Below are 26,383 nucleotides of genomic sequence, written 5' to 3'. Positions count from 1 at the left end.
AGAGAGAGAGACAGAGAGAGAGACAGAGAGAGAGAGAGAGAGAGAGAGAGAGAGAGAGAGAGAGAGAGAGAGAGAGAGAGAGAGAGAATAGGCTGTGAAACCTGGGGTTTACAGAGATGCCAGCATTGCCCATGTCAGAGGCCTCAGAAGGGCTGAGAGAATTATGGGTTATATGTTTAAGTATTTTTGTAACATAAAGAGACAGGAATATGGATATGCTAGGAGATGGAATATATAAGGATATTTAGTGCATTTGAAATGAAACAGTTCACTGTTTCTTATGGTCCTTGTGTTTGGTCTAAGCTTCAGTCTTTTTTCCCCCCATTAAATCCCAGTGAGTCTGTTACAGAAGAAACCCTGAGAAAGGCCAAGGAGATCGGGTTCTCAGACAAGCAGATTTCAAAGTGTTTAGGACTGACCGAAGCCCAGACAAGAGAGCTGAGATTAAAGAAAAACATCCACCCCTGGGTTAAACAGGTAATGTGACATCTCTTTCTACTAAGGACTTCTATTTTGAAATGTAGGCATCATTTCAGAATAATCATTAACGAAGAGTGCCTAGAAAATGAGTCCACTTTTATTTGATTGATGTCCACGACATTCTTAGGTTTACTCAGCACAGCGGTGAATCCTGCATAAAGTGAAAAGGATAGAGGGGCAATGAGACGTAAAGAAAGTGTGAATCCTATGCTTTAAATGAAGAAACCAAAATTATCTCTGCTTTTGACCTATGTCCAAACATATATGTAGTGACAGGAAACCTTGGTGCAATAATATATGGATCCGCATAGGGGCTGAGCCCCTGGGGAGAAAAAAAAAATCATTATCTCTTTAGGATCTAACTTTTTAAAACGGCAACGCTTTGTTTTAAATGTGCTATCATTATGGCTCATTCAGTATTCATTGTGATGGGGCTGGATGTAAGGACCTCATCTATTCATGACAATCACGTGTGAACATTCATAGGTATGCCACTTGGTTGGCCTTTTTTTCCCTCACTTCCTTTTAATGGAAGGAGTGCCTTGGCTTAAAGTACCACCAGCTGCTCTTTGTCCTGTAGAATCATTGACTTTTCTCTGTGGGCTCAGGGCACACATGGAAGTCCTTAGGTCACAAACTGGATTCTAAATATTTTCTGCTCAGCGATTATTACCTTTCTTCTTTCTTGCCAGCTTTGCACCAGCTTGCCCTGTCAGCCCCGTATTCTTGCTCACTAAGCTGAGCTAGTGGCCCTTGAGAGTAGAATTGATTCACTTTCTCCAATTATGTCCAGTGAGTTCAGATTCCCCACTGCCTCTTTGTGCTTTATGGCATTTGTGTAACCCGTTAATGCTATCACTAACTTAAATCCTATACATTGATTTGCAGGCACCCCTCCATATAGGTCACTTTGGTCTGACTTAGGTTTCATATGTAGCTGCTTTAGGTACCTGGCTGGGTAAGTGGCCCTCGTGACTTATGAGCATTTTATGTGGGCGGTACTACTGCAGCATTCCAGGAAGCACTGAGAGATGTCTAGTTATTAACTGCTCAAGTGACCACTAGATTATATTGTTGTTTCCTTTGTCGCTTTAGTTTTCAGAATTAGTGACTTGATTGTATTTAGCTTTTTATGTCCTTTTATTTGAAAGTACTAGACATTAAAGAAATGTGAAAGCGGCACAAAACTTACAGTCTTTAAAAACTGCAGTGGAAAGCATACCATCCTTATCACGTAATTCCTTTTCTCTTGCAGATTGATACATTGGCTGCAGAATACCCTTCAGTAACAAACTACTTGTATGTTACCTACAATGGCCAGGTAGGAGCCACACAAATGCCACACGCAGAGCCCTCTGGGCTTAGGGGTATCCCATGTCAGGGAATGCATGTTTTCACCTCTGGTTATCTGCTGACCTTGGTAATACAAGTGGCATCGTGAGGGGCGGATGCCACGAGGAGTTTCTGTGCCCATCCTGCTAGGAATTGCCTTAAGGACAAAGTCACGCGTGTGAGAGGACATTTGACTGTGCTGTATTCTAACGACCAATTTACAAACATTTAGCTACATCAATATAAAAGTACGTAGAGCTTCTGTGAGCTCTGCAGCACTTTGTACTTAGGGATTTCCTCAGACTAATAGAGGTCTGTATGAGCGAGTCATACTTAGAGATGGGGCAAGTAGTTTAATTAGATGGAATAATAACATTATAATTTCAATATTTTCTATTTTTTTCCCCTCAGGAGCACGATATCAAATTTGATGAACATGGAATAATGGTGCTGGGCTGTGGTCCATATCACATTGGTAATGTGATAACATGTTTACTGAGATGTTACAGTTTTCCTAATGCCCTTTATAAATATTGATTCCATTATTCTAAGAGTTCCCCAACCATATGCTATTATATAAATGCTTTACAGTTAGCAAACTGAGATCCAGAGAAATAGTATTTAAGCTTATGAAGCACAATTAGTGGCAAAAACATGGGATTCAAGCACAAATCTCAACTACAAATTCGACCTCATTTTCTTTTCTTTCTTTCTTTTTCTTTCTTTCTTTTGAATTTATATATTCACTTTACATCCCAATGGTAGCCCCTACCCCCTCTTCCCAGGTCCCTTTCCCCCACCCTCTTCCCCATCCCCTTCCCTTCTCCTCAGAAAAGGGGACCCCCACCCCTCGCCTGCCACACCAACTCACCCCAGCACATCAAGCCTTATCAGGACTGAGCTCCTCCTCATCCGCTGAGGCCAGGCAAGGCAGCCCCATAGGGGGAAGCTCGATCTCCCTTTCTATCATCCTTTTGTGTCTATCACTCTTGCTCAGAAAGAAGGGCATAAAGAAACCAAACTCCCCACCAAAGGCTGATCCTAAAGCAGGAATCTAATCATACAGGGGCCACTTTTCAAAGGCCTCACCTCCAAACACTGTTGTGTTAGGGATCATGTTCCCAACAGATTCATGGGAGCTTTGCCTGTTTGTATCATGATACTTGGCTTATGGCTGCACCACAAGCTAAAAACTTTCATGGCCACCTAAGGTCTTCTCCTTGGAACATTTCTTTTTTTTCTTTCTCTCTTTCTCTCTCTCTTTTTTTTTTTTTTTTTTTTTTTTTTTTGTTGTTGTTGTTTTAGTTTTTTTTTTCTTTTTGGTTTTTGGAGACGGGGAACATTTCTTTTCAACCTCGACATTTTTGGTGACTCATATATTTCTGGGACATTGCATTGTGGTTCAGAGAAGACTAGGCAAACTGACGACCAAGTGTGTCCTTGACAATAAGGTGCACGCTTCTTCTGCAAGTGGGGTGACATATTTTGACAGGACTTTTTAAAGGACAATGTGCTAGTGCAGAGAGCTCCTACATGTACACTGCTTCCCATGGCAGCCCGGCAGAGCGGTGTTTTGAGTCATTTAGACTTTTGTTATGCTTCAGATCAGTTCAGAGATGGCTACTCAGTCTTGGAAAAGACAGGACTCTTCAATCAATGGAGATGTGTCAGAGGTGCACGTCACCCCAGGGACTGCTGGCTAGCTCTCTCAGGGTGATGGAGTGGAAGGACCAAGGGAAGGTCTCAGGTGTTCTCATTGCTGACCTAGCTCTTGAGCACCTTGAGGTCAGAATATGTGCTCTGAGTTTCCTTCATTAAAGGAAGTTTATTTATTTATTTTTTTACGGTTAATTATTTCCCATTGACATTGAGGCCCAGAATTCTTCAAACATGGAGATACCTAGTACTTAGTTTAAGTATAAATCAAACCAACATTTTATTATTGTGAAATTAGTCCCCATTCTCTTAAGAGTAACAAAGCTTGTAAACAGGTTTGAGGTTTTATTTTAAAGGTTTTGTTGAAAGGCATTGGCTTCCTTAGTCTGGACTGGCTGGAGAAATATTTCCTTTCCTCTCACGCCTTTTCCTACAATCCTTGTCTCTGCAGGCAGCAGTGTGGAATTTGATTGGTGTGCTGTCTCCAGCATCCGCACACTGCGCCAACTTGGCAAGAAGACAGTGGTGGTGAATTGTAACCCAGAGACTGTGAGCACTGATTTTGATGAGTGTGACAAACTCTACTTTGAAGAGCTGTCTTTGGAGAGAATCCTAGACATCTACCACCAGGAGGTAAAAAAACAGAAAAAGCAAAAACAAGAGAGAGAGAGAGAGAGAGAGAGAGAGAGAGAGAGAGAGAGAGAGAGAGAGAGAGAGAGAGAGAGAGAGAGAGAGATATTCAGTATATACCTTATGTGTAATTATACTCTGTGTGCAGATTTATATTGCAACTCTTCTTAGGAAATATCATCATTTTCCATTGCCTAATTTTATAGTGAAACTCAGAAAAGATGACTGCCCTGGCTTTTTACTTTGGGGATCTTGGCACTGAATGGTCATTTCCGTGCAATATTCCCCATTTTTGTATGCATTCCAATAGTGAGAAGTCCACTAGGCGACATGTATCAGTCACATAGTAACTGGCATCAAGGGGTCTCCGTACATATTTCCTGAAATGATTTAAGAGCCCTTTCTCTCCATACAACAAGTGATGTGGCTTACTGAAAAACAGTCCCCAGAGGAGGCAGGTCAGGTTGTTGCCAATGACCAGTTCATTTCAATCAGACAAAACCATCATCCTCAGTCTTCAGTTTGAGATAAGGGAGTCCGCTCCAAATGGTTCTGGTTGCTGTGAGGCTTTCTCATATACTTGAAATTGACCTAGCCTCGTGCCAATGTTATTGAATGTATATTCTCCGTGTATTAGTGATTTTAGGTCTGTAGAACAGGTTATCTTATTATTATATACACAGCTATTAAAAAATTTCACAGTGATGTCTAGTAGGTAGGCCTTTAATATTCTAGTTAATTCCTCACCACAAAGAGGCAGCCTTATATATGACAAACAAAACAAAACATCCCACTGAGTCAGGGCCACAGTGTTGACCTCTAGGCTTGACTGAGAAGCTCACTGCCTTGTGTGAGCTGCTTCAGCCCTCTGAGATTCACCTTTTTGCTACTGACTAATATGACGGCACAGCACAGGCAGGCACTGTGAAGGTGAGGTGGAGCTATGAATCATAAGGCACGTAAAGCATAACGTATAGAGCTGAAGCCATGCAGTGGCTTTATGTTTACAAAGAACAATAGAGAAATGTAGGACCTGTGTATGATCCTAGGTGTCTGCTTAGGTCTGACCCACCCATCCAAACACAATGTAATGAAGCTCATCCATGATATAGAGGAGGTTTTAGTTCTCTCACTGATACAAGTTTTCTACATGACTCCCTGATAGTCTCAGATAGACAGGTGGACATCAAACGAACTGGATTCTGCAAATATTTCTTTAGCACTTTGTAAATGCCAGGTTTAGCAGAAAGGATATGTCCTAGGGTTCTGTTGCTCTTTTAAAACACCAGAACTAAAGGGAACAAGGGGAGGAAAGGGTTTATTCCATCTTATACTTAGAGGTAACAGTTCTCACTGAGGGAAGGCAAAGCAGAAACTCAAGGCAGGAACCTGGACACAGGAACTGACACAGAAGCCTTTTAGGAGTGCTGCTTACTGGCTTACTCTTTGTGGCTCTCTGTCTGCTTTCTTACACCACCCAAGACTACCTACTGTGGGGTGGCACTATTCTGAGACAGGCCCACCACATCAATCATCAATCAAGAAAATACATCACAGTTTGCCCATGGACCAGTTTGTTGTTTTAGTTTAATGGTATGACCTACTAATGATTATTATTAGCCTTATAATTATTATGGCAGTATTATCTAATTGGATAGCACAATCAATAAATACACAGACATCTGGTAGATTTTAGGATAGCTTTATTTTACTTGGAGCATGGCAGATAATGACTCTTAAGCTATATTTACCTCCCAAGGCACCATATCATATATCTGTTTTAATAATTTCCATCTGGGATACCTCCCATCCATAATTCCATAGACTTGCTTATACTGGGCTGTTTTCCTCCAACCACGCCAATGTGCTCTTCTCCAGGTGAACCCATCTCAGCTTTCTGTCTCCTTCCTCTTCTGATACCTGTTTGCTTCCTCTCCCCCAATTCTTCTCTTTTCAAAGCCCTGGAACTTTTGCCACACTTCCTTTCCTCTGGCCCTGCCCAGGTACTGGCTTTTTATTTGTCAAACTGGAAGGTTTATACAACAAGGACAGGTATACATGAGATTGAGCTCTTCTGGGCAGCAGCTACATCTTGGGAAACAGCAATTAGCATCAGAATACATAGCAACCTCCAATACCAGTCTGTTGTGGAATTTCATCAATTGTGGTTTCCTCTTTCAAAATGACTCTAGCCTATGTCAGGTTGATGTAAAAACTAGCCAGCACAGACATTCTACCTTCAAGGCATTAATAATAAAACTTGGATCTATGATGCAGCATGAAAAATTAAACATTTCTTTAAAAATATTAAAAAAAACATCGTGGTCAATAGTATCATGTAATTTCTACACTGTTTCTTTGTGCAATGATTTAAGGAATATTTAGAAGCTTCTGTACTGCTTTTAGCATAGAACATTAAACTCTGAATATAATTGAAGAGTTTTACAAATGCATGTATTGGCCCTTTCTTAAAACCTATTGACATCAAAATAAACAGCACCACACCAGAATATAATACTATGTTGGAGAATGAATCAGCAGCATTCTGTCTGTGTGTTCTTTAGGTTATAGAGTATGACATGTAACATATACAAAGATGTACATATGTGTCTTCTCTCATGATATAGAAGGCTCCACAATGCTGCTTTATTGTAGTAATGATGGTATACCTATACCACAGGAGGTTGCCCTTAACACACCTTGAGAATCTGAATGCCCTAGCACATTTTTTTGTTCTTTTTTCAGAAACTTGAAAACATCTCTAATGTTTTCAGAAATACATTTAAGTCTTTTAGAAAGAAAATGGCTCTCTCAGGAATGCATAATTACTTGGGGTTGTAGCAAGTGTGATGGGTATCTTACCCTGGTTTTGGACTATGACTGAGCCTTTAAAATAAAACCTTAAGAAATGATCTACCTGCCCAGTGAGTAAAGCAGGCTGCCACTGAGGAGATTTTGCCATGGGTTCTGGAGGAAGTGCTGATGCCCGCTTCCCACTAGTCTGTGTGTCTGTCTGTCTGTCTGTTTATTTATTATTATAGAATCATTTCTTTTTGCGTAGTCCTTTGTGGGCATCGCTCGTGGGTGCATCCCCCATTTTCAGGAAAAGAACCCTCATTCTACAGAGTAATGAAGAGTACCAGCCATTTATTTCTTCTGAATTTGTGTCAAGGTTATGCCGAAGGAGAGATCTGAATTTTGATAATGTACTTATTTGCCTGCTAATAACACTGTGAGTGCCAAGGGTCAAGGAAAGAAAATACTGGCGCCCACAACTGACATAGCTTTCCTGGACCATATCTTGCCTAGCACACAACTTTGCTTAGGACAGTCCCTGTAAGGGGAAAATTGTTCTCTAAGTCATTTGAAGTAAATGACTTGAAGTTGTTTCATTGTGTCTCATTATTAGATATATTTTGATTATAGATTATAGATTATTACTTGAAATATTTACAGGCTACCATGAGTAGGACTCATAGAGGTCTGGGTTTAAATTCACACATCTCTTTATTCTATACTAGATTAAAAATTGAAAAGTTGTAAAAATGAAAAACATTAATGGAGCTTATATCTCAACCCCATTTAAGACTCCCCAATTCTTTTCATTCTTATTCATTTGATACCATTTTATTTTTGGTGCCAGACATGATAGTATGCACCTGTGCTCCCAGAAACTTGGAGAAATGAAGTAGAAAAGACAATTTGAGTCCATGAGGTTAAGATCAACCCAGGCAACATATAAAGACTCAATCTCAACACACAAACACACAGATACACATAGACACATACATAGACACATAGACACATACATAGACACATAGACACACTTAGACACAGACACAGACATGTGCACGAACATTTCATTCTCTCTCTCTCTCTCTCTCTCTCTCTCTCACACACACACACACACACATACACACACACGCACATGCATGTAACATAGATTCCATCTGAAAATACAAGACAATAACTTGGTTGTCTCTGTCTGTTTGAGTGTTGGATAATTTCCCCCCCTTTCTCAATGCATACTTTGCTGAACTATACTTTGTAAAATGTACTCTGGCTAAATTGTATTAATTTTAACACTATAGATCTAGTTAGACAATAGTACTTCTGCAAAATAGAGTTAAACGAAAACTTACAAGCATTAATTAGTAACAGACAGTACTCATTAGGGAATAAAAGACTTTAAACCAAATTCATTTTTAGCATGTAGTTTAGTTGTAATTAAATATAATGCCAAGGTTCTGCATTAAGTGTAATGTGTTATCTAAAATGAAAACTATCAAGATATTAAAACATAATATCTCTCATTGGTAAATACAGTGTAATTTCATAAATTGGAGATAACTCATGAAATTATAGAAATCAAGGCCATTTTTAATTGGACAAAAGCTATTTCTATTAGTAAGATAGGTTACATTTCCTTATGTTGCATTGTGCCTCAATTGCAGCATTTAATCTGTATCAGTACTGACCAAAATGATTAATGGTTAGAAGAAGTTAAAATGTTCTCAAATAAATTTGAAGCATTTTCTTTTAATTCATTAGGCTTGTAAAATAAATTTCTGGTGTGATTGTAGCTTGGATAATGTTTAGAAATGTCCTCATGTCCTTATCTTAAGGATATCAGGGTTTTTTTTTTTTTCACATTAATTAACTCATTCACTGTACATCCTGATCACAGCCTCCCTCCTTCCTCTACTCCCGGTTCCACCCTCACACCCTTCTCCCCTCACTCCTCCTCCTCTTCTCCTCAGAGAAGTGCTGCCCTCCTCCACCACCACTCCTCCTCATGGGTACCAACCTGCCCTGGCACAGAAAGTCACAACAGAACTTTCCTGCTTAGGCCAGACAAGGCAGCCCAGCTAGGGGAAAGGAATACAAAGGCAGACCTCATAGTCAGAGACAGATTCTGCTTCCATATTTAGGGGACCCATATGATGGCCAAGCTGCATATTTACCACTTATATGTAGGGTGCCTAGGTCCTGCCCATGCATGCTCTTTGGTTGGTGGTTCAGTCTCTATGAGCTACCATGGCCCAGGTTAGTTTACTCTGTAGGTCTTCTTGTGGTATCCTTGACCCTTCTGGCTCCCTCAATCCTCACCTCCCCAACTCTTCCACTAGACTCCCTGAGCTCATTCTATTGTTGGGAAGTAGTTTTCTGCATTTATTTCCATCACCTGCTGGATGAAGCCTCTCAGAAGACAGTTAATGCTAGGCTCCTGTCTGCAAACATAGCAGAGTATCAGTAGCAGTGTCAAGGGTTGACTCTCTCAGATGGGGTGGGTCTCAAATTGGGCCAGTTGGCAAATGGCAAAATGGTTTGCCATTCCCTCAATCTCTAATCCATCTTTATCCCTGTACATCTTGTAGGCAGGGAAAATTTTGAGTTGAAGGCTTTGTGGGTGGGTTGGTGTCCCCTTCCCTCCGCTGGGAATCCTGCCTGGTTACAGGAGGTGGAAACTTTGAGTTCCCTATCTCCCACTGCTAGGAGCCTCAGCAGGGATATCAGGGTTTAAAGTAGGAAATGAAGTTGAAAATAAAGTTTAGGGGCTAGTGACGCAGCTCAGTGTAACATGTTTGCCCCACATGCTTCATACTCTCAGTTCAGTCTTTAGCGTAGTGGCACTTGGAGATCTGTTGAACTTTTTTTTTTTTGGACTAAATAATTTAGAAATATGTGTAGTATTATCTTGAATTTAAAGTATTATATTCTAGACTACTACTTGTGGGTATTTAGTGTAAGTTACCATGATATGATGATGATTGACCTGCATAGAATGCCAGGATTCTGTATATACGCACGCAATTCCTGTATTTAGAGCCAGGAAGAATCTAAGACAGTGGTTCTCAACCTTCCTAATGCTGACACCTTTTAATATAGCTCCTCATGTTGTGGTGATCCCCAAGCATAAAATTATTTTTGTTGCTACTCCATAACTATAATTTTGCTACTGCTAGGAATTGTAATGTAAACATCTGATAAGTGACCCCTGTGAAAAGGTTTTTCGACCTCCAAATGGGTATCAGTCCACAGGTTAAATATCTAAGATTAGAGTCTTTTGTGAAATGGTTCTTTATCAGCTTTACCCAACAACCATGCTCTCACACTGAATTCCTCTTGTTGCACAGACTAGCCCTGCACAAGCACCACATCTTCACTCTGTGGCTCTCCTGTGGACACTGGTCAACTTACCAGTGACGAATAATGAGAATTTGGTTTGGAAAGGAAAGATTTTGTTTTATCTACCATCTTCCAAAAGAATGTTCTACAAATAGTTTTCTTATCTTCTAACGCCAACCACGTCTGAAAACACCTAGCAGAGTTGGTTTAGCATCCAAATATTTGGTGTATTACACAAGTGCAGCATCTACAGAGTTGAATTCACATGTCGACCCTGAGTTGGCTGCATTAGAGACTGTGGCCTTCAGCGAGGCTCAGTTTCTTTAGCTACACAAAGGTGTTAGTAATAACCGCCCCACAAGGATAGTGTAAAGATCAAAGAAACCTTTCAGAATACACAGTTAAGGGCTATGTAAAGAATAGTTGTGACTATCTTATTTTTGCTTTAAAGATTGTTAATTTCTTAGAAGAAGAGAAATAAATTTAATGGGAAAAAAATTAAAATATTGATATATTTATTCAAACCATTTTTTTTGTCAACTTCAAGCTCTATTTTAGTAAAAATGGATTCTACTTTTAATTTGTTAGAGGTATTTCACATGGAAGCTTTTTGTATATGCTTAATGGAAAATTTGATTTTTAACTCTCAAAGTCTTAACAGCACTTATAGTAAACCTAAAATAGTGAGAAACAAGGATTATCACAGTGAAGAGAATACTTGTATTTTAAAGGCTTTGAAAAGATGTTCATTGAGCATTTTAAAAGGGAGTAAAGAAAGATGTGAACACTTATAAACACACATAATTTTTAGTTATTATTTTCAATACCATTTAAAATGCCTTTAAGAATTCACTTGCAGTGTGTTTGTTCAGGCAGTTCCCTAATTGTTGTCAATGAAGAGATATTAGCTTCATTTTTATAGGAGTAATTCAAAAGTAATTTCACATCGTAATAAAATAAGTTGGCATGTATCAATCACTTCAATAATTCCATCAATATTCATTAGTAGGTCATTAGGGCAGATGTTAATTATACTAAGCCCAATGCCTACTGGCTGTCATAGTTTTTATATTAATATCTTATTTATCTATAAATACACCCATATAGAGTATGGATGGTATCTTATTTAATCTACATTTCAGCTGTGTGAACTGGGGTGCTGTTGCTAGACAATATTATAGAATGACTGAACCTCACGGTAAGTGGTCAATATATAGTAATGATATTGATATTGAAAGGGACTGATAGCTACATGTCTAGTTCCCTGTTATCACTCCTCAGCAATCCCTCAGTGCTCCAACAGCAGTGTTAGGAAGCCCTGAGAATTAATCATATATAGCTAGACACACATATGCTTGCATATATATATACACATATACATATACATGCTTGCATATAAAGCACGTAGCAAAGAAATGGGAACTCAAATACTTTATTGAGTGCAGAGAACAGATGCCAAGGTGTCAGGCGAGGAAAACAGATGGTATTTAGGATGTCAGAATGGAGGTGAGAAGTAGATGGACTTCAACTTAGAGTCAGTCAGAGGCTAAGTAAGCGAGGGTGTATACAGAGCAGAGCACAGCCTGACGTGTTTGGGTGCTGTAAAGCATTTGCTAGTGGTGGCATACACAGTTGTATCTGATGAATGAAGTTGTCTCACTGGCCTGATGGGAGCAATGATGGATAAGATCGGCAAGGCTTAGATGGTAGAGGTGTGTATTTTATTCTCTAGTCACTGAGAGCTTTCGGGGAACGCTGAGTAAAGGAGCCACTTGGAAAATAGACACTTACTTAGTGAATGGCAAGAGTACCTCAGGAAGCCATGGAATATAATGGATTATAGTGGCCCATGGATTATAGTTATGAGCATATGGTACGACACATCCATTTTATTAAAAAATGTCCATGTAACGGTCTCGGGTGATATTTATATGTTCTTTTTTTGGAGCTTTTGCATGGATTTTAGGCTGCGATTATCTGCAAAGTCAAAAGAACTTCTTGTCCTTTGTGCTAAAATCTAATATTCTTCCTCTTTGGTAAACAGAAATCTCACACCGTGGCATATATTTCAGTGAGGAAATGCTGTCCATCTTACTGGCACAGCCATCCATCCCTGCTCTGGGTACTGCAGTGGCTGATCCTGTGGTTTCTCTTCCAGGCATGTAATGGCTGCATCATCTCAGTTGGGGGCCAGATTCCAAACAACTTGGCGGTCCCGCTATACAAGAACGGTGTTAAGATCATGGGCACGAGCCCTCTGCAGATCGATAGGGCTGAGGATCGCTCCATCTTCTCAGCTGTCTTGGATGAGCTGAAGGTGGCCCAAGCTCCGTGGAAAGCTGTTAACACTTTGGTAAGGAGCAGGACAGTGCTTCATTTTAATAAGAGAACTTTAAAAAAAATATATCTTATTAATTTATTCCTATTACATCTCAATGGTTATCCCATCCCTTGTATCCCCCCACTCCTCCCTCCCTCCCATTTCTCCCTTACTCCTTTCCCCTATGACTGTCACTGAGGGGGACCTCTTCCCCCTGTATATGCGCATAGGGTATCAAGTCTCTTCTTGGTAGCCTGCTATCCTTCCTCTGAGTGCTGGCCTAAGCTGAATGTTAACTACCAGGGAAGCTAACTAGAGGGCAGGTGGAACGCACACCACGCTTAGTGAATTGGCTGTAAAGTAGCCGTGTTTGATGATTGCACTTAAATGCTGATTATAAATAGACAGCAGTCTTCTTATTAAGATTCAGACAATGAAAAGAAGTTCAAACTATTTTTGAACTAGATTTGATATTTAGAATGAGAACCTAGGAATTTTATGTATCTCGGTGTCCAATTTACATTTTAATGGAGTCTTTTGAGAGGAGGAATAAAAAAGTTAGGTTATCCCTTGATCTAATGATACCAGTCTGCATTTTTATTGCTTATTTTAAACTATTCATACCCTTTGTGTTTTTTTTTCCCCTCCCTATTAATTAGAACGAAGCACTGGAATTTGCAAACTCTGTGGGCTATCCCTGCTTGCTGAGACCTTCCTATGTTTTGAGGTAATATATTGTTTTCCAGAACAATGATTCAAAAACCGGGAGATACAGAATACGGGCTGCATGCCGAGAGAATAGGGTTCGGTGTGCGGGAATTTGTTAGTCCAGCCACAGTATCTAAAGGAACACAGAGAGTTTGAGGATCAACGCCCACTCTGCCAGTTCACCATTTCTTTGGGGAATGGTATCATCTTCATCTAGAAGCATGGCAGCTAAAGGCATTTCCTGGGCAAAGACAAGAGGGATGGTTTTACATAGACAACATTAAAACACAACCCAGGGCATCTCTTGGCATCAGCTGTTTTTTTTTTTGTTTTTTTTTGTTTTTTTTTGCTAGTCAGAAATGACAGCTCCTTTTTGACTATCATCAGCACCTTTTTGATAGTGTCTTTGTTTTGAATTTTGGAGTTTTTGAGATCAGATTTTTGTAATAGATGAAGTATGGTGATGAGAAACATGGGCTTTTATATCAAACGCTGGAACTAGGTTCTAGCATCAAAGGAAAACTTGTGAATTATCACGCAGTCTCTTCAGATGTTGCCACATGTAAGGGACCACTTCACTGAACAGGGGATAATAAGAGAAACACAATTTGCTGTGCACAATTTGGAAGTGTGAATGGGATTTGAGATGGGATCCTTTAAAATAATGAAAAATTTCAAAAGAAGAGGAAATGTGCCCTTTCATTGAAATGACATTCTGTGTAAACCAGTCTAATAGTACTACTTTGAAGAATTAATGTAAATCAATTTAAGCAACAGGCACATGCTTAAAGAGAGTTGGAAGAAAAAGTCTCTGAATATTGCAAATTACAGCTGTCTTCCATTTTCCTCTGCCCTAAGTCCTCAATGTCATTGCTTTAGCCACCTTCTCACAAGCCAATAAAGCAATTGCTTCATGCACAACTTTATAGTAATTAGAAAAGGTAAAGAAAAGGTTACTTTTCAAAAGAAGACGGAAATAATTTTTTCCGCTTACTCTAATGCTTCTCCTTTGCAACTTTCCTATCTCATTTTCAAAGTGTCAAAATTCAAAGTATGTCTATTTAAGATAGCATTATTTCTTAGGTAGTTAGAACGAAGGACACAGTTGAATACATTTCAGTCATGCACTGCATATTATATTTGCAAATATAACCAAAGAATCAGTTCTATTCTTGTAGAGGCTGAGAAATGGTAACCTGCTTCGCAGAGTGCCAATGGGTTAAGATTAGTTTTTGCTAATGAACACTGAAGAAACGGGGTGAGAGAAATTGTGTCCTTGGTTGACTCCTGTTAACCATTAAGATCTACCTGGAAGCAGCAGAGCACTGATCCTGTAAATCAGACAGTATAGTCCTGGGGCTATCTAATTGCTGGGAGCAGCAGAGATTTTGTGAGGCCCACCCCTAGGTTCTTTGACGTTTTAACTTTGATTTATTGACCTTATGATTACGTGGAGCAAAAGCTCAGTTTAGACAGAAAGATACTTTTCTTGCTTTTGCTTTGGAACTAGGGATTGCCCGGAGATGTTCAATCTAGTGTAGTTTACTTTACTTCTGAACTGGTAAAACAAAACAAAACAAAACAAAACAAAACAAAACAAAAAACCAAAAGAACTCACCTGTCTTTCCATCTGTCCTTCCCAGTGGTTCTGCCATGAACGTGGTATTCTCTGAAGATGAGATGAAAAGATTCCTTGAGGAGGCCACTCGAGTCTCTCAGGTAGTGTCCTATTTCCTCTCACTGACTCTGAACAATTGGTCTCTTGTTTACTATGCAGTTTTTGCTTTCACACAAAGTTGTTAGGATGACTTTCCATTCCCCTCCTTTCTATGTGCTAGTTTAAAAAGGGGTCTTAAGTGATGTCTCAGTTCTTAGTGTTAGTGGGATAAGAGGAAGACCCATGCATCTTTGATCATCCAGATCAATTTGTTTTGAGACCGGGAGTGTGAATGGATATATACTTAGGCTGGATGCTTAAAAAGTATCTTGTCCCTTCTGTGTGCACCATGCTGGTCAAGTTATTCCTAGGACTATCAATCTCCAGGACGATCCAGCCATCTTTATCATTATCTGGTGAAAACTTTCTTGGCTTTTAATTCTCACACCTGGGGATTGGCCTTAATCAACTATACACCGTTATTAGTAAAGCCCCCTTGTTCACCTATTGATTTTTTCTTCCATTCTTTCACGTTGCATTTGTGAGTTAATAAAAATGTTTATAATTTTGTAGTGACTTAGACACCTTTCTTAACTGCCCCAAGCTTCTACTTCCTCCTTTGGTGTTACCTTGGTGTGATCCATTTAAGATTTACCCAGCAGGGTTATTGATTAGCAGACCTCGCACTGTGGAGGATGAAAGCAATGCTTTTCTTTAAAAAGCTTTCAAAGGCTGTTTGGAGTTTAAAAAAAAAAAAAAAGAACAATTCAGAGAAGAGTTTGATGTTGGGCAAGTGGAATTTGCAGGGAGCTGAAGGATGGAGTCAGAGGCATTTCACAGTGGGAAGAGGAGCCTGGATTGTTCTAAACATGTGGACCTGGGTCCTTTTCCACTATGATAACCGTTAATCAAGGATGCTTGGTCATGGAGCATGTGGAGAAGGAAAATGAGTGAGAAGAGGCAGAGTCTAAAGAAAGGGAATCAGTAGGGTTAGAACTCACTTTTGTATGCAGGTTAGTTACTGAAGGACATCTCTTGGATGGGCCAGTTAACTAACTTTTATATTTTAATCTCTGCCCAAGACCTTGTTCTGTCTCTCTTCTGAGATGCCAACAACTATATCCTACATTTGAGGGATGGGATAAGGTGGATAAGGTTCTCTTTTTTTTCCTTTCTCAGGAACATTTCAGCCTCAGAGGCCTTCCACTCAGTAGAAGACCTAATTTTATTTTTATGTCAGCATGCCAACTGAACCCACACAGCACCACAGCTTTATAACAGAGATGTCCTGCTTGAGTGTCTCCTAGTTCAAGTCTCTCCACTGTGCTAAAACATAACCCATAATACTCAGTTCAACATATTTAAAGAAAAATTAATGCTACGAATTGCTCCTTTATTTGTTCATTCATATATATTAGCTAACAATATTGTTTTGTTCCTACTACCAAAAGATATAGCCCTAAAAAGATAATCTATATAATTATCTGTACACACACACACACACACACACACATACACACTCACACATATACACACATACATTCACACATACACACACATACACTCGCACATACACACATACACACACATACACACATACACACATATACACACATACATACACACACATACACACACATACACACACATACACACACATACACACACACATACACACACACACATACACATACATACATACACACACACACACACACACACACACACACACACTGACAGTTCAGGGTGGAGATGCTTTGGAATAATACAGCGAAGAATATTGAAGTTATTCACTGAAGGGAATTGATGAATGAGAAGAGGGTAGTGCTGAAAGGTGCTGAGAATGACTACAGAATTTCTGATTTAGGCAACAGGGATACAAAGTAATGACATGACTGAAATAGTGAACATGAGAGAAGGAGAGAGTTTAGTGGAAGAAATGCATTTCATGTTAGGCCATTTGAATGAGGCAGCCTACAAGGAATCCCAGTGGTGATGATGTGAGGGCAGACAGCTCTGCATGTTGATAACTGAGGACCATGAGAAGGGTTAGCGGGGCTAGAGAGATGGCTCAGTGATTAAGAATATACAGTCTTTCATGGCAGCTTCAGTTTGGTTTCCAGCACCTGTGTTGGGAAGCTGCAGAGGGATCTATCCCCACTGGCCTCCACCAGCATGACCACTATATGCACATATCCACACACAGACCCACATAGACACACACATAATTAAACTAAAGTAAAATGTAAAGGGAAGAGGATGGGTAGAGACAGAGATATAAGTACTGATTTTGAAATCAATAGCTTACCCTTTAAAGTAAAAGCCTTGGAAATGGAGGCAGTCACTGACAGGGTAAGTACAGAAGCCAGGAGGAGCTAAGATGGATGCCCAGTGGGTACGACCATCTTAGGACTCAGTGGAAAATAAGGAATGATGAAGAGCCTTAGAAAAGAAGCAGGGAAATGTACCTTAAAATTTAAATTCTATTGACAGTGTTCAGGGATATGTGTTAAATTATCACACACATAAGATGATGAATTTTAGCATAGAGGCCAGAAGGGCTTAGAGACACCTTAAAGAAGGTGTAAGCTAGCCTAGGCTTTGAAGGTGATCTGTAATATAAGATTAAATTGAGGAGAAAAAATGAAGGGCACACAGGAAGACAGTTATGGAGACAGGTAAATGCAACAAAAGTGGTCCAGAATGCAGAATCCCACAGCATCAGGGAGGAGACACATTAGACTAGCAAGATCATCAGAGATCCTCTTCTCTTAGTACAGAGGAAGCAACACCTCAACATTGTCTTAGGACAGCTGAGTACGGAAAGCAATTCAAGATTCATAAGCAGTTCAGAATACAGCCCAAAGAAGCACATGTCAAGGTTAATAAACACGTAGATTTGAAGTTAGGCGTGGTGGCGCATGCCTTTAATCCCAGAACTCAGGGAGGCAGAGGCAGGTGGACCTCTGTGAGTTTGAGGTCAGGCTGGTCTACAGAGTGAGTCCAGGAAAACCGAGGCTACACAGAGAAACCCCGTCACAACAAAACAACAACAACAACAACAACAACAACATCAATAGATTTGATTTCCAGTTGCCAGCATCATATTCTAAAAACAAGATAAGATTTATCAACTTCAGACAAAGGATTTCACCTTCAAACTGAAACAAACAAACACACAAACAAACAAGCTGGAGGCTGTTGTTCTCCTTTAAGCTCACTCACATTTCCTGTTCTCTTTTTTATAAGATTTATTTATTATGTATACATTGCTCTGCCCACATGCCAGAAGAGGGCATCAGATCACATTATAGATGGTTGTGGAGCCACCATGTGGTTGTTGGGAATTCAACTCTGGTCCTCTTGAGGCGCAGTCAGTGCTTTTAACCTCTGAGCCATCTCTCCAGCCCCATTACTTACATTTCTTACACATCTCCTTCACATTTCTGACTAGGAAGTTAGGGCATATGCAAAAATAAGCAAGGACAGAAAGAAGCTGGTGCAATAACCATCCCCAGGCACAGAATAAGCAGAGGTGTGGTGGTGACTCTGATAGAAGGCAGGGGAGTTGCGTTTGTTCCGTCCTCAGCCTTCTCTTTCCTCACACTGGCTCAGAAGCTAATATTTTGGGTTTCAGAACTCATTTTCGGTTTGTTGGGCCTCCAGAGTTGCAGAAAAACACTTGCTCTTACGGTAAGCAGAGCATGACCTTAGTCTTGTAAAAACAGACTGGCTAATGAGCTCCCGTTGTATGTTTGGCCTTAAGAGTTCTACAAGTACCGCCTTGTCAGTTACTCAAGCTATGCAGCTACCTGGCATTATAGATCGAATTTCTGCTCAAGGTTTTCCTTTCCTTACTTATTTGTTTGTTTATTGTTGACAGGAGCACCCGGTGGTTCTGACTAAATTTGTTGAGGGGGCCCGGGAAGTGGAGATGGATGCAGTTGGCAAGGAAGGACGGGTATGTGCTAGCCCTTTCTCTCACTTATCTGGGCCTTCCCACCAGTTTTTGTATCTGTGGTAACCTTGAAATATTCATAGGTTAGAACCTATAATTTCTAAAAAAAAGTGTATGTCTGGCCATACTGGGGGAGGCTGGTCAATGAAAACCAGCACCATTATCACAAAACCCTCCAGCTCCACTCACTTCACTTCCTTAACAACAACAACAACAACAACAACAACAACAACAAAAAAAAAAAAAAAAAAGAAAAGAAAAGAAAAGAAACCGATGCCCTGCCCCCCCCACCACCAAACCAAAGCCCAACTCTCGAAGGTTGAGTTGACGTGTCCAGGGTGTATCATCCCTTGCCTTTCAAACTGTTAGCATTTCTCTTTGATCATATTCAGTATCCATTACCATCCCACACTCATCATCCTTTCTGAATAGGTCTTTCCTTTTGTCTGTGGCTTTCCTTTTATGTTTCAATGTGCGTTAGGAAAAAAAAAAAAACCACCAAGCACTATGCTTTCTAAAATTTCTAGTTGAATCTCTGATTCTTCTCCTCCTGATTTCCCACTCACTCCTCTCCTTTCCATTGGATTAATAAAGGAAATCCAACAGAATTGCGTAGGCAGAATAATAACATCAAACCAGCTGACCACATCACATCTGGAACAGCTGCAGCCCTGAAGGCCTCTCACTTCAAGGAGAACGGGAAATGGAAGTGTGTTTCCCTTAAATCTGCTGGTTGTCCTCATAAGGCGTTTGTGATTTATCTTGCAATGTTGGGCTTTGTGCTTTAGACAGGGCATGTTATCTTATTTGCCTCAAAGATAAAGTAAAAAAAAAAAAAAAAATGGCCTTCATCATTTGTTTTGCAAATTATCCAAAACACTACCAAATATGTCAGATCTATTTTTTCCCCCTAACAGATTAGCAGTTCAGAGTAGAGCTTTCCTATTTTCCTTTAAAGTCACGATAGTTTCTCCTAACCACAGAAGCTCGTGACCCAAATCTGAAACATTCAGAGATAATCTTTCCAGTCTCCTGTCTTCAAGGACAGGGATTTTTTGCTGAAACATCTTCAGAGGATGTTCATTTCCTTTTTCAAACTTGTTGACAAAGAGTACAGATCACTTTAAGATTATATATGGGTTTTGCCTGCATTTTTTTATTCAGCACTAGGTGGATCTCAGGACCCTGAAAATGCTAGGCAGATGCTCTACCACGGAGCCACACCCTCAGAACTATTAGGTTAGGTAACTGAGTCTTCTTTCTGGTGGAGAAAGAACATCTCACATATTATCTATCTGGAGATAATCTTTTCATTCCTAGAACTCTCCCTCCTAATCTCCTGTTTTAGATCATAAAGTAAAATGTCCTCTATTTCTACCTTTAATGTTTGAAGTCAGAGATAGAAGGCAGGAGGAATGTGATTATACATCTGTGGATGTGGACAGTGGGGACTGCCGTGGAAACGTGTGCTTGTTTGCATGCTGTGCTCCTAGTGGACCCCTGATGGCTTCTTGGTTCGGTTTCACTCTGGGTTTCTGGGATATGTTCTTTTCTTTGTTTTTTCCACAATCCATTGCACATTGTTTTTTTTTGTTTTTGTTTTTTTTGTTTTTGTAAATGTTTCATATTACTTACACAATTTTTAAATTCATTCCCAGAAATGGACATATCACTCAACTTTATCATAATGATTCTGAGTTCAGTGGTATGATTGCTCCTGTTTCCTAGATCACACACACACACACACACACACACACGCACACACACACACACACGCACGCACACACACAGATCCACGCATTCACGAATCTACACCCATATGCACACACCACATATACTCTCACAGATGGAATTACACACATAAACATGCACACGTATGCGATCACTTCATATGCATTCTTTGCTTTATAACTCTTCTGTGACTATAAGCACTGTTATTAGTCCCACCCCTCATTAGGAGCCGATGCCATGCAGCCTTGTCTAGACCCCCAGAGCTCAAAAATGACATCGGAAGAATGGAAACTCAATACCACTCTGATTTAAGTCATTTATAAATGTGATGAATAAATAAATCTCTGTGTCTTACCTTAGTCTTATACAGCCATGAAATTATTCTTCCTATACTAAGCCTCATAAGTTCCTGGGCAACATATCTTATTGGCATAGGAACTAAAGTGATTGAGGTTATAGGCTTCAGGATCTGACAGTTCACGTTTCCCCCAGTCTCACTAACTCGACACCGACTTGGTTATTCAATCTCACATGGCCTTTGTTTCCTTATGGTTGAGCAGGGCGAGAGTACTTTCAAGTCTTTCAAACTTCACTTTAAAGATCTCTGCACCAAACTCTTCAGTCTTTCTCTCTAATACAACAGAGTTTGTGCAGTGTGTGATGTGTGGTGTGAGATGTGTGACGCCGTCCACGTTGCTAGATACTTCCTTCTCCTGTCTTCTTTGCCAGGGACTGACAGATGAAGCCTTTTCTACTGCAGCTTCCTGTCCTATCTTGATTAGTTAGTACGACTTGACTTACTCTACTACTTTCACCCTTGGCAATCAGTGGAAGAGAAAAAAAAAAAAAAAAAAAAAAAAAAAAAAAAAAAAAGCAGCAACTTCTTTGTCCCCCTCTGCTCCCTGTGGAGGCTACTTGTCACTGGACACTGAGGCCTAGACAGCAGTGCGGCTCGTTCTCCTCATCTTAACAAGAGTTCAGCAGAGTCACTCGCTAATGGTGCCAGAATTGGTTATAATCATCAAAGGCAGCAGGTGATGGAGCAGTAGCCCGGAAGTAGCTGTCTGACGACTTTAAAAAAAAAAAAAATCTTCTTTTTGCAGGTCATCTCCCATGCCATCTCGGAACATGTTGAAGATGCAGGTGTCCACTCAGGCGATGCCACGCTGATGCTCCCTACACAAAGTATCAGCCAAGGAGCCATCGAAAAGGTCATCATCTAGAAACAGAACCAGAAAGGAAACATCAAAGGATAAAAACCACAGCACCAACGACAGCATCAGAATCCCTGAGTTTGTAAAAACAGGAAGCAGTGATGCAGGGCATGCTCCGGGTTAAATTTAATAAGGCACTTCCCTGCCCTTCACTAGCTGAGCGTTGTAGAGATGATCTCCTTCTGTGGTGGTCACAGGCAGCTTGGCTGTGTGCTAGTACAATCTTTAGTGTACATCCAGATCGTCCACGTGGCTTGCTAAAGTACCTGCTTCCACCCCAAGTTTCTGATGCCACAAATATGGAAACCTCCCTGTATTTTCTTTTTTATCAAGTCTCCTAAAGTTACTATTTCCTCTGGCCTGTGGTCCAGATCTATAGACTGGGTAGCCCGGGTGTGTCTGATAGCCGAGAGCCGCTTGTTGAGACCAGCAACAAAAAGTGATGCTTTTGAGGAATGGCGAAGCAGGTGTGCAGCAGCCACTTGGGAGCCTCTGTGACTGGAGTGTTCACTCTTCGCTCTGAGCCGCACTTTAAGCCAGCACTTTGTGATATGTCTCTTGACTCCTCCTTGAGAGCAGTTCCTTTAAAGAGTCCTCCAGTATGACTGCCTCAGCGTCCATTATCTGTGGCAAGGCATATACGTGTAGACTCAGTCATCTTGAGCCATTCTTGTAACTAAAGGGAGTTCAAATGGACTCAGCCTTTGTAAAGAGCTGTTTTTGTTATCCTGTGGTAAGAACTTGTGCTGGCCTGTACATTTGCTTTGGGTGTACCCTGACGATCTCTGCTTCAGAACACGGAGGTGATAGAATGCTAATAGCAGCATCATGTGAGTTTTGTCCCAATATTTAAACTGTGATTCCATTTTTATTCCAGCATAAATAAACACAAACCTCAGACTTTCCCAACTCCTTCAGAGAGGACATGCCATAGACTGAGTTTCATTCCATACCCAGTCAAGTTACTGACCCACTCCTGTATCTGTGATGAGTGGGGCTTCCTGTCACCACTGTCCCTCTCGACATGAGAACCTTCTATTTCTTGACAGGTATAGGGGCACCTATGACACACACACACACACACACACACGCACTCATAAATGCACGCACGCATACGCACGCGCGAGTCCTCCTTGCAGACAAACACTATTTCTTTCTGAACAGAATATCTACCCTTGTAGAGTTTAGGGCAACAGAAAAAAAATCTCCCAGGATACCTTGCAGGACCATGTATTTTGGAGCCTGCCCTTCTCAGCAGGTAGATTAGTAGACTGATATATAGTATGAACTGCAGTTTCTGGTGTAAGAACAGGTTATATAATTGCAAGAGACAGCTCTATGGAGGATAAGTACTCTTGTAAAATACTTGTTTCTTGACATTTACCATTACCTATTTTTTTTGCTATTAACTATTATTATTATACGGAGACAGACATTTTTACAAAGAAGGCCATCTAGACAGAATTCTGCATCTCTTTAAACCTCTACCATTGTCTTTATCACTGTGTCACTGTCTTTTGCTCTAGGTGAAGGATGCAACCCGGAAGATTGCGAAGGCTTTTGCCATCTCTGGACCATTCAATGTCCAGTTCCTTGTCAAAGGAAATGATGTCCTGGTAAGAAATACTAATGTCTTCAGAGGCCCCTGGTACCTTGTCAGGTTATGTTGGTCATGTTGGGTTGTGCCCCACTCTGTTGATTTCTGTGACCCTGCCATCTACTCCTCTCGGAGAGGGATGTTGCATGCTGTGTAATGTCTCTCCTGGTTGAAGGCAAGGGCTCTTGGAGGCACTGATATGTCACTCACAGCTTTGTGACATACTCAGGGTGCTGAAACAGCACCGTATTCCACCCACAGTGAAACACGGAGAACAACATGTGTATTCATAAATCTCCTCATTGAAGTTTGGCTTGCTCCTTATCCAGAGAACAAAGTTGTTTTGTGAAACATCTTGAAAGAAAAAAAAAAATTATTCACACCAATTAGGTTGTTTCTAATTATTTTATTTCATTCACGTTATTAGTGACCAAAATCTATTCACTAGTGCTATGGAGTCAAGTGGTGGTTACAATGATGTAGGCAGCATATTCTCCACGTTCAGATGCTTTGTAACTCAGTGAGGCCTGGGAGGAAGATGAGCTCAGAAAGAAGTAGCGCTGTATTAACAGCTTTAGTAGATGCTAGAGGAGTGTGCAGATGTCTTTGGAGTTGAATAGGAAGATCATATTTTCCATATACGCATACATGTGTGCACATATGAATATAGAACACATATTTGAATATCATGTCTTACCTGCAGAAAATCATGAAAGGCTTCAAGAAAGATTTAATATTGTGAATGAAAGTTTATAGAATAGCTGGGATTTTGGCAAATTGAAACGATCATCTACAATAGTGACTTACCAGCACATTTTGGGAAATAGTAATTCATCAGTTTTTATGTTTAGGGAAAGTATTTTCCTATTTGAGGACTGGAACAGAATCTTGGAGAGTAAGCCTTGGTCCAGTAAAGTGGTGTAAGATAAGAGAGATAAATGTTGAGGCAAGAAGATGGAAGGCTCTTGCCAGCAAGGCTTTACTATGAAGCCGTAAGGATTCCAGTGGGGACTTTTCAGTTAGGGGTGTGGCATTATCCAAACTCCCCATTGGATGAAATGTATAAGAATGCAGGGATTGAACTGGGGAAATGGAACAAAAAAGAGTCACAGTTCTCATAATGATCTCAGAGACACCAAATGGCCAAAAATGTGAGCCGTGGAGATAAAGGGGATGGAATTAGAGAAGTGAGTTGGAAACAGAGAGAAACCAAGGAACAGAAAGAATATTTAAGATTGTTGTTACTGGCTTTCATCAACTCTTCCCTCTTGAACTGTAGGTGATTGAGTGCAACCTGAGAGCGTCTCGATCCTTCCCCTTTGTCTCCAAGACGCTTGGGGTGGACTTCATTGATGTGGCTACAAAGGTGATGATCGGAGAGAGTATTGATGAGCGGCGTCTCCCTACATTGGAGCAGCCCATCATCCCTGCTGACTATGTTGCCATTAAGGTAACATTTTATGACATGTGTCATTTTTATGAGCAGAAGTGTGGTGAAATGAGACATTTGACACAAAATGTTTATGACTTCATGGGCCTCCTAGTTAAAGTGCTGAATGATCAGCTTCCTTTCAGACCTGGAGAGGTTGCACTGTAAGCAACCACATGTGAACTATTTGCATCTATGGAAACATTGGCCGTGATCAAGGATAATATAAACTCAGAATCAGCTAGCCTAGTGGATTATAATCTACGCTTCTGCCACTGGCACATGTTGCTGCTGGTTTAGTTAGCAAATCAAAATTTCTAGGCAATCTCATTTAGGATAAGGCTGAACTGTGAAAAGTCTCCAGGAATTCACGGGTCTCATAAAAGTGGTGACCCTGAGGGCCCGGTTAAATTCTTACCATATTGGCTGCCTTTTCTTTGTTTCTATGGCACCATTTTTTTTTTCCTTTCATAAAATTTAAATAATAGTCTGTAGTGGAGCTGTGAGGGCAATGAAATCGAAATTATGTTTGAATAGTACTTTAATCATAAAGCCACTATATGCCTCTAGATGCCTCAGGACACATTATTATGACCACTGCTTTGATGGGCAGATATGAACATTCATAAAATAAACAAATACATTTGAATCCCTTAGATGAAGCACACAGTGAAATTGATTTATATTGTGAAATGCAGTTACCTTATGTGACACTAATATATCTTGGATAGCTTTAAAACAGTGGCTCTCAATATGTGGGTTGTGACCCTTTTGGCGGCCAAATGATCTTTTCACAGGGGTCTCATATCAGATACCCTGCAAATCAATATTTAAATTATGATTCATAACCACAGCAACTTACAGTCATGAAGTAGCAATGAAAACAACTTTATAGTTGGCGTCACCACAGTATGAGGAACTGGATTAGGCAGGTTGAGAACCACTACTTTAAGAGGATTCTCTGTTCTTGTATGTACTGGTGGCTCCAACCATAAGTCTGCTTTTGCTGAGACTCCAACTTCCAACTTTAGTTACAGATATTTAAGCTGTTTCTAGGAATCAAAACTATAAAGTTAATGGCTTGGGATTTCTTGGATAGTTCTGTGTGTTGAAATAGAATATTATTTTTCATTGTTAAGTGTTTTGGTGGCTATTGACATATAACACACATGGATTTTAAGTTTAATGTCAGAAAGTAGTAGTTAAAAAGATTTTTCCACTATAGACAATACTTATATATTTTAAATTCTCTTTATTAATAAATATAGCAAATAAGTTTTTTATAAAATGATACACAAGTAAATAAATACATGTTATAATTCCAACTAAGAGTAACATTTCAAAATGCAGTGATTTTACACCTCTTCATAATTGTCACTATACATGGATATTAATTTTTTTCAAGTTACTTATTTGTTGTCAATTTTAGAAGACCTAATGTGGCTGATGGGAAGGAGACAATAGCAGAACAGAAAAGCTGGAGGATAGGATCATATAATAGCTTCATTAAGATCATCCAGTAAAATGACCCCAAGCTCATTT

The 26,383-nt window shown here is 40.1% G+C and overlaps 1 protein-coding gene across 1 annotated transcript in view; it reads left to right on the top strand.

Annotated features, from left to right (window-relative positions):
* Positions 1-26,383, top strand: part of Cps1 (carbamoyl-phosphate synthase 1) — a 111,594-nt gene that overhangs the window by 71,572 nt on the left and 13,639 nt on the right. The window contains exons 22-32 of the mRNA XM_051154156.1: positions 336-477; positions 1,736-1,801; positions 2,224-2,287; positions 3,920-4,101; positions 12,386-12,580; positions 13,207-13,274; positions 14,899-14,974; positions 18,796-18,873; positions 21,705-21,812; positions 23,342-23,431; positions 24,692-24,862. Coding sequence (XP_051010113.1) covers positions 336-477; positions 1,736-1,801; positions 2,224-2,287; positions 3,920-4,101; positions 12,386-12,580; positions 13,207-13,274; positions 14,899-14,974; positions 18,796-18,873; positions 21,705-21,812; positions 23,342-23,431; positions 24,692-24,862 — 1,240 coding nt within the window. The remainder of the gene's footprint in view (positions 1-335; positions 478-1,735; positions 1,802-2,223; positions 2,288-3,919; positions 4,102-12,385; positions 12,581-13,206; positions 13,275-14,898; positions 14,975-18,795; positions 18,874-21,704; positions 21,813-23,341; positions 23,432-24,691; positions 24,863-26,383) is intronic.

The sequence above is a fragment of the Acomys russatus genome, chromosome 12 (genome assembly GCF_903995435.1).
Source record: "Acomys russatus chromosome 12, mAcoRus1.1, whole genome shotgun sequence".
In the NCBI taxonomy this organism is placed as follows: domain Eukaryota; kingdom Metazoa; phylum Chordata; class Mammalia; order Rodentia; family Muridae; genus Acomys; species Acomys russatus.
Note: the sequence above shows the minus strand (reverse complement) of the source record. Positions and strands in the feature narration are given on the sequence as shown.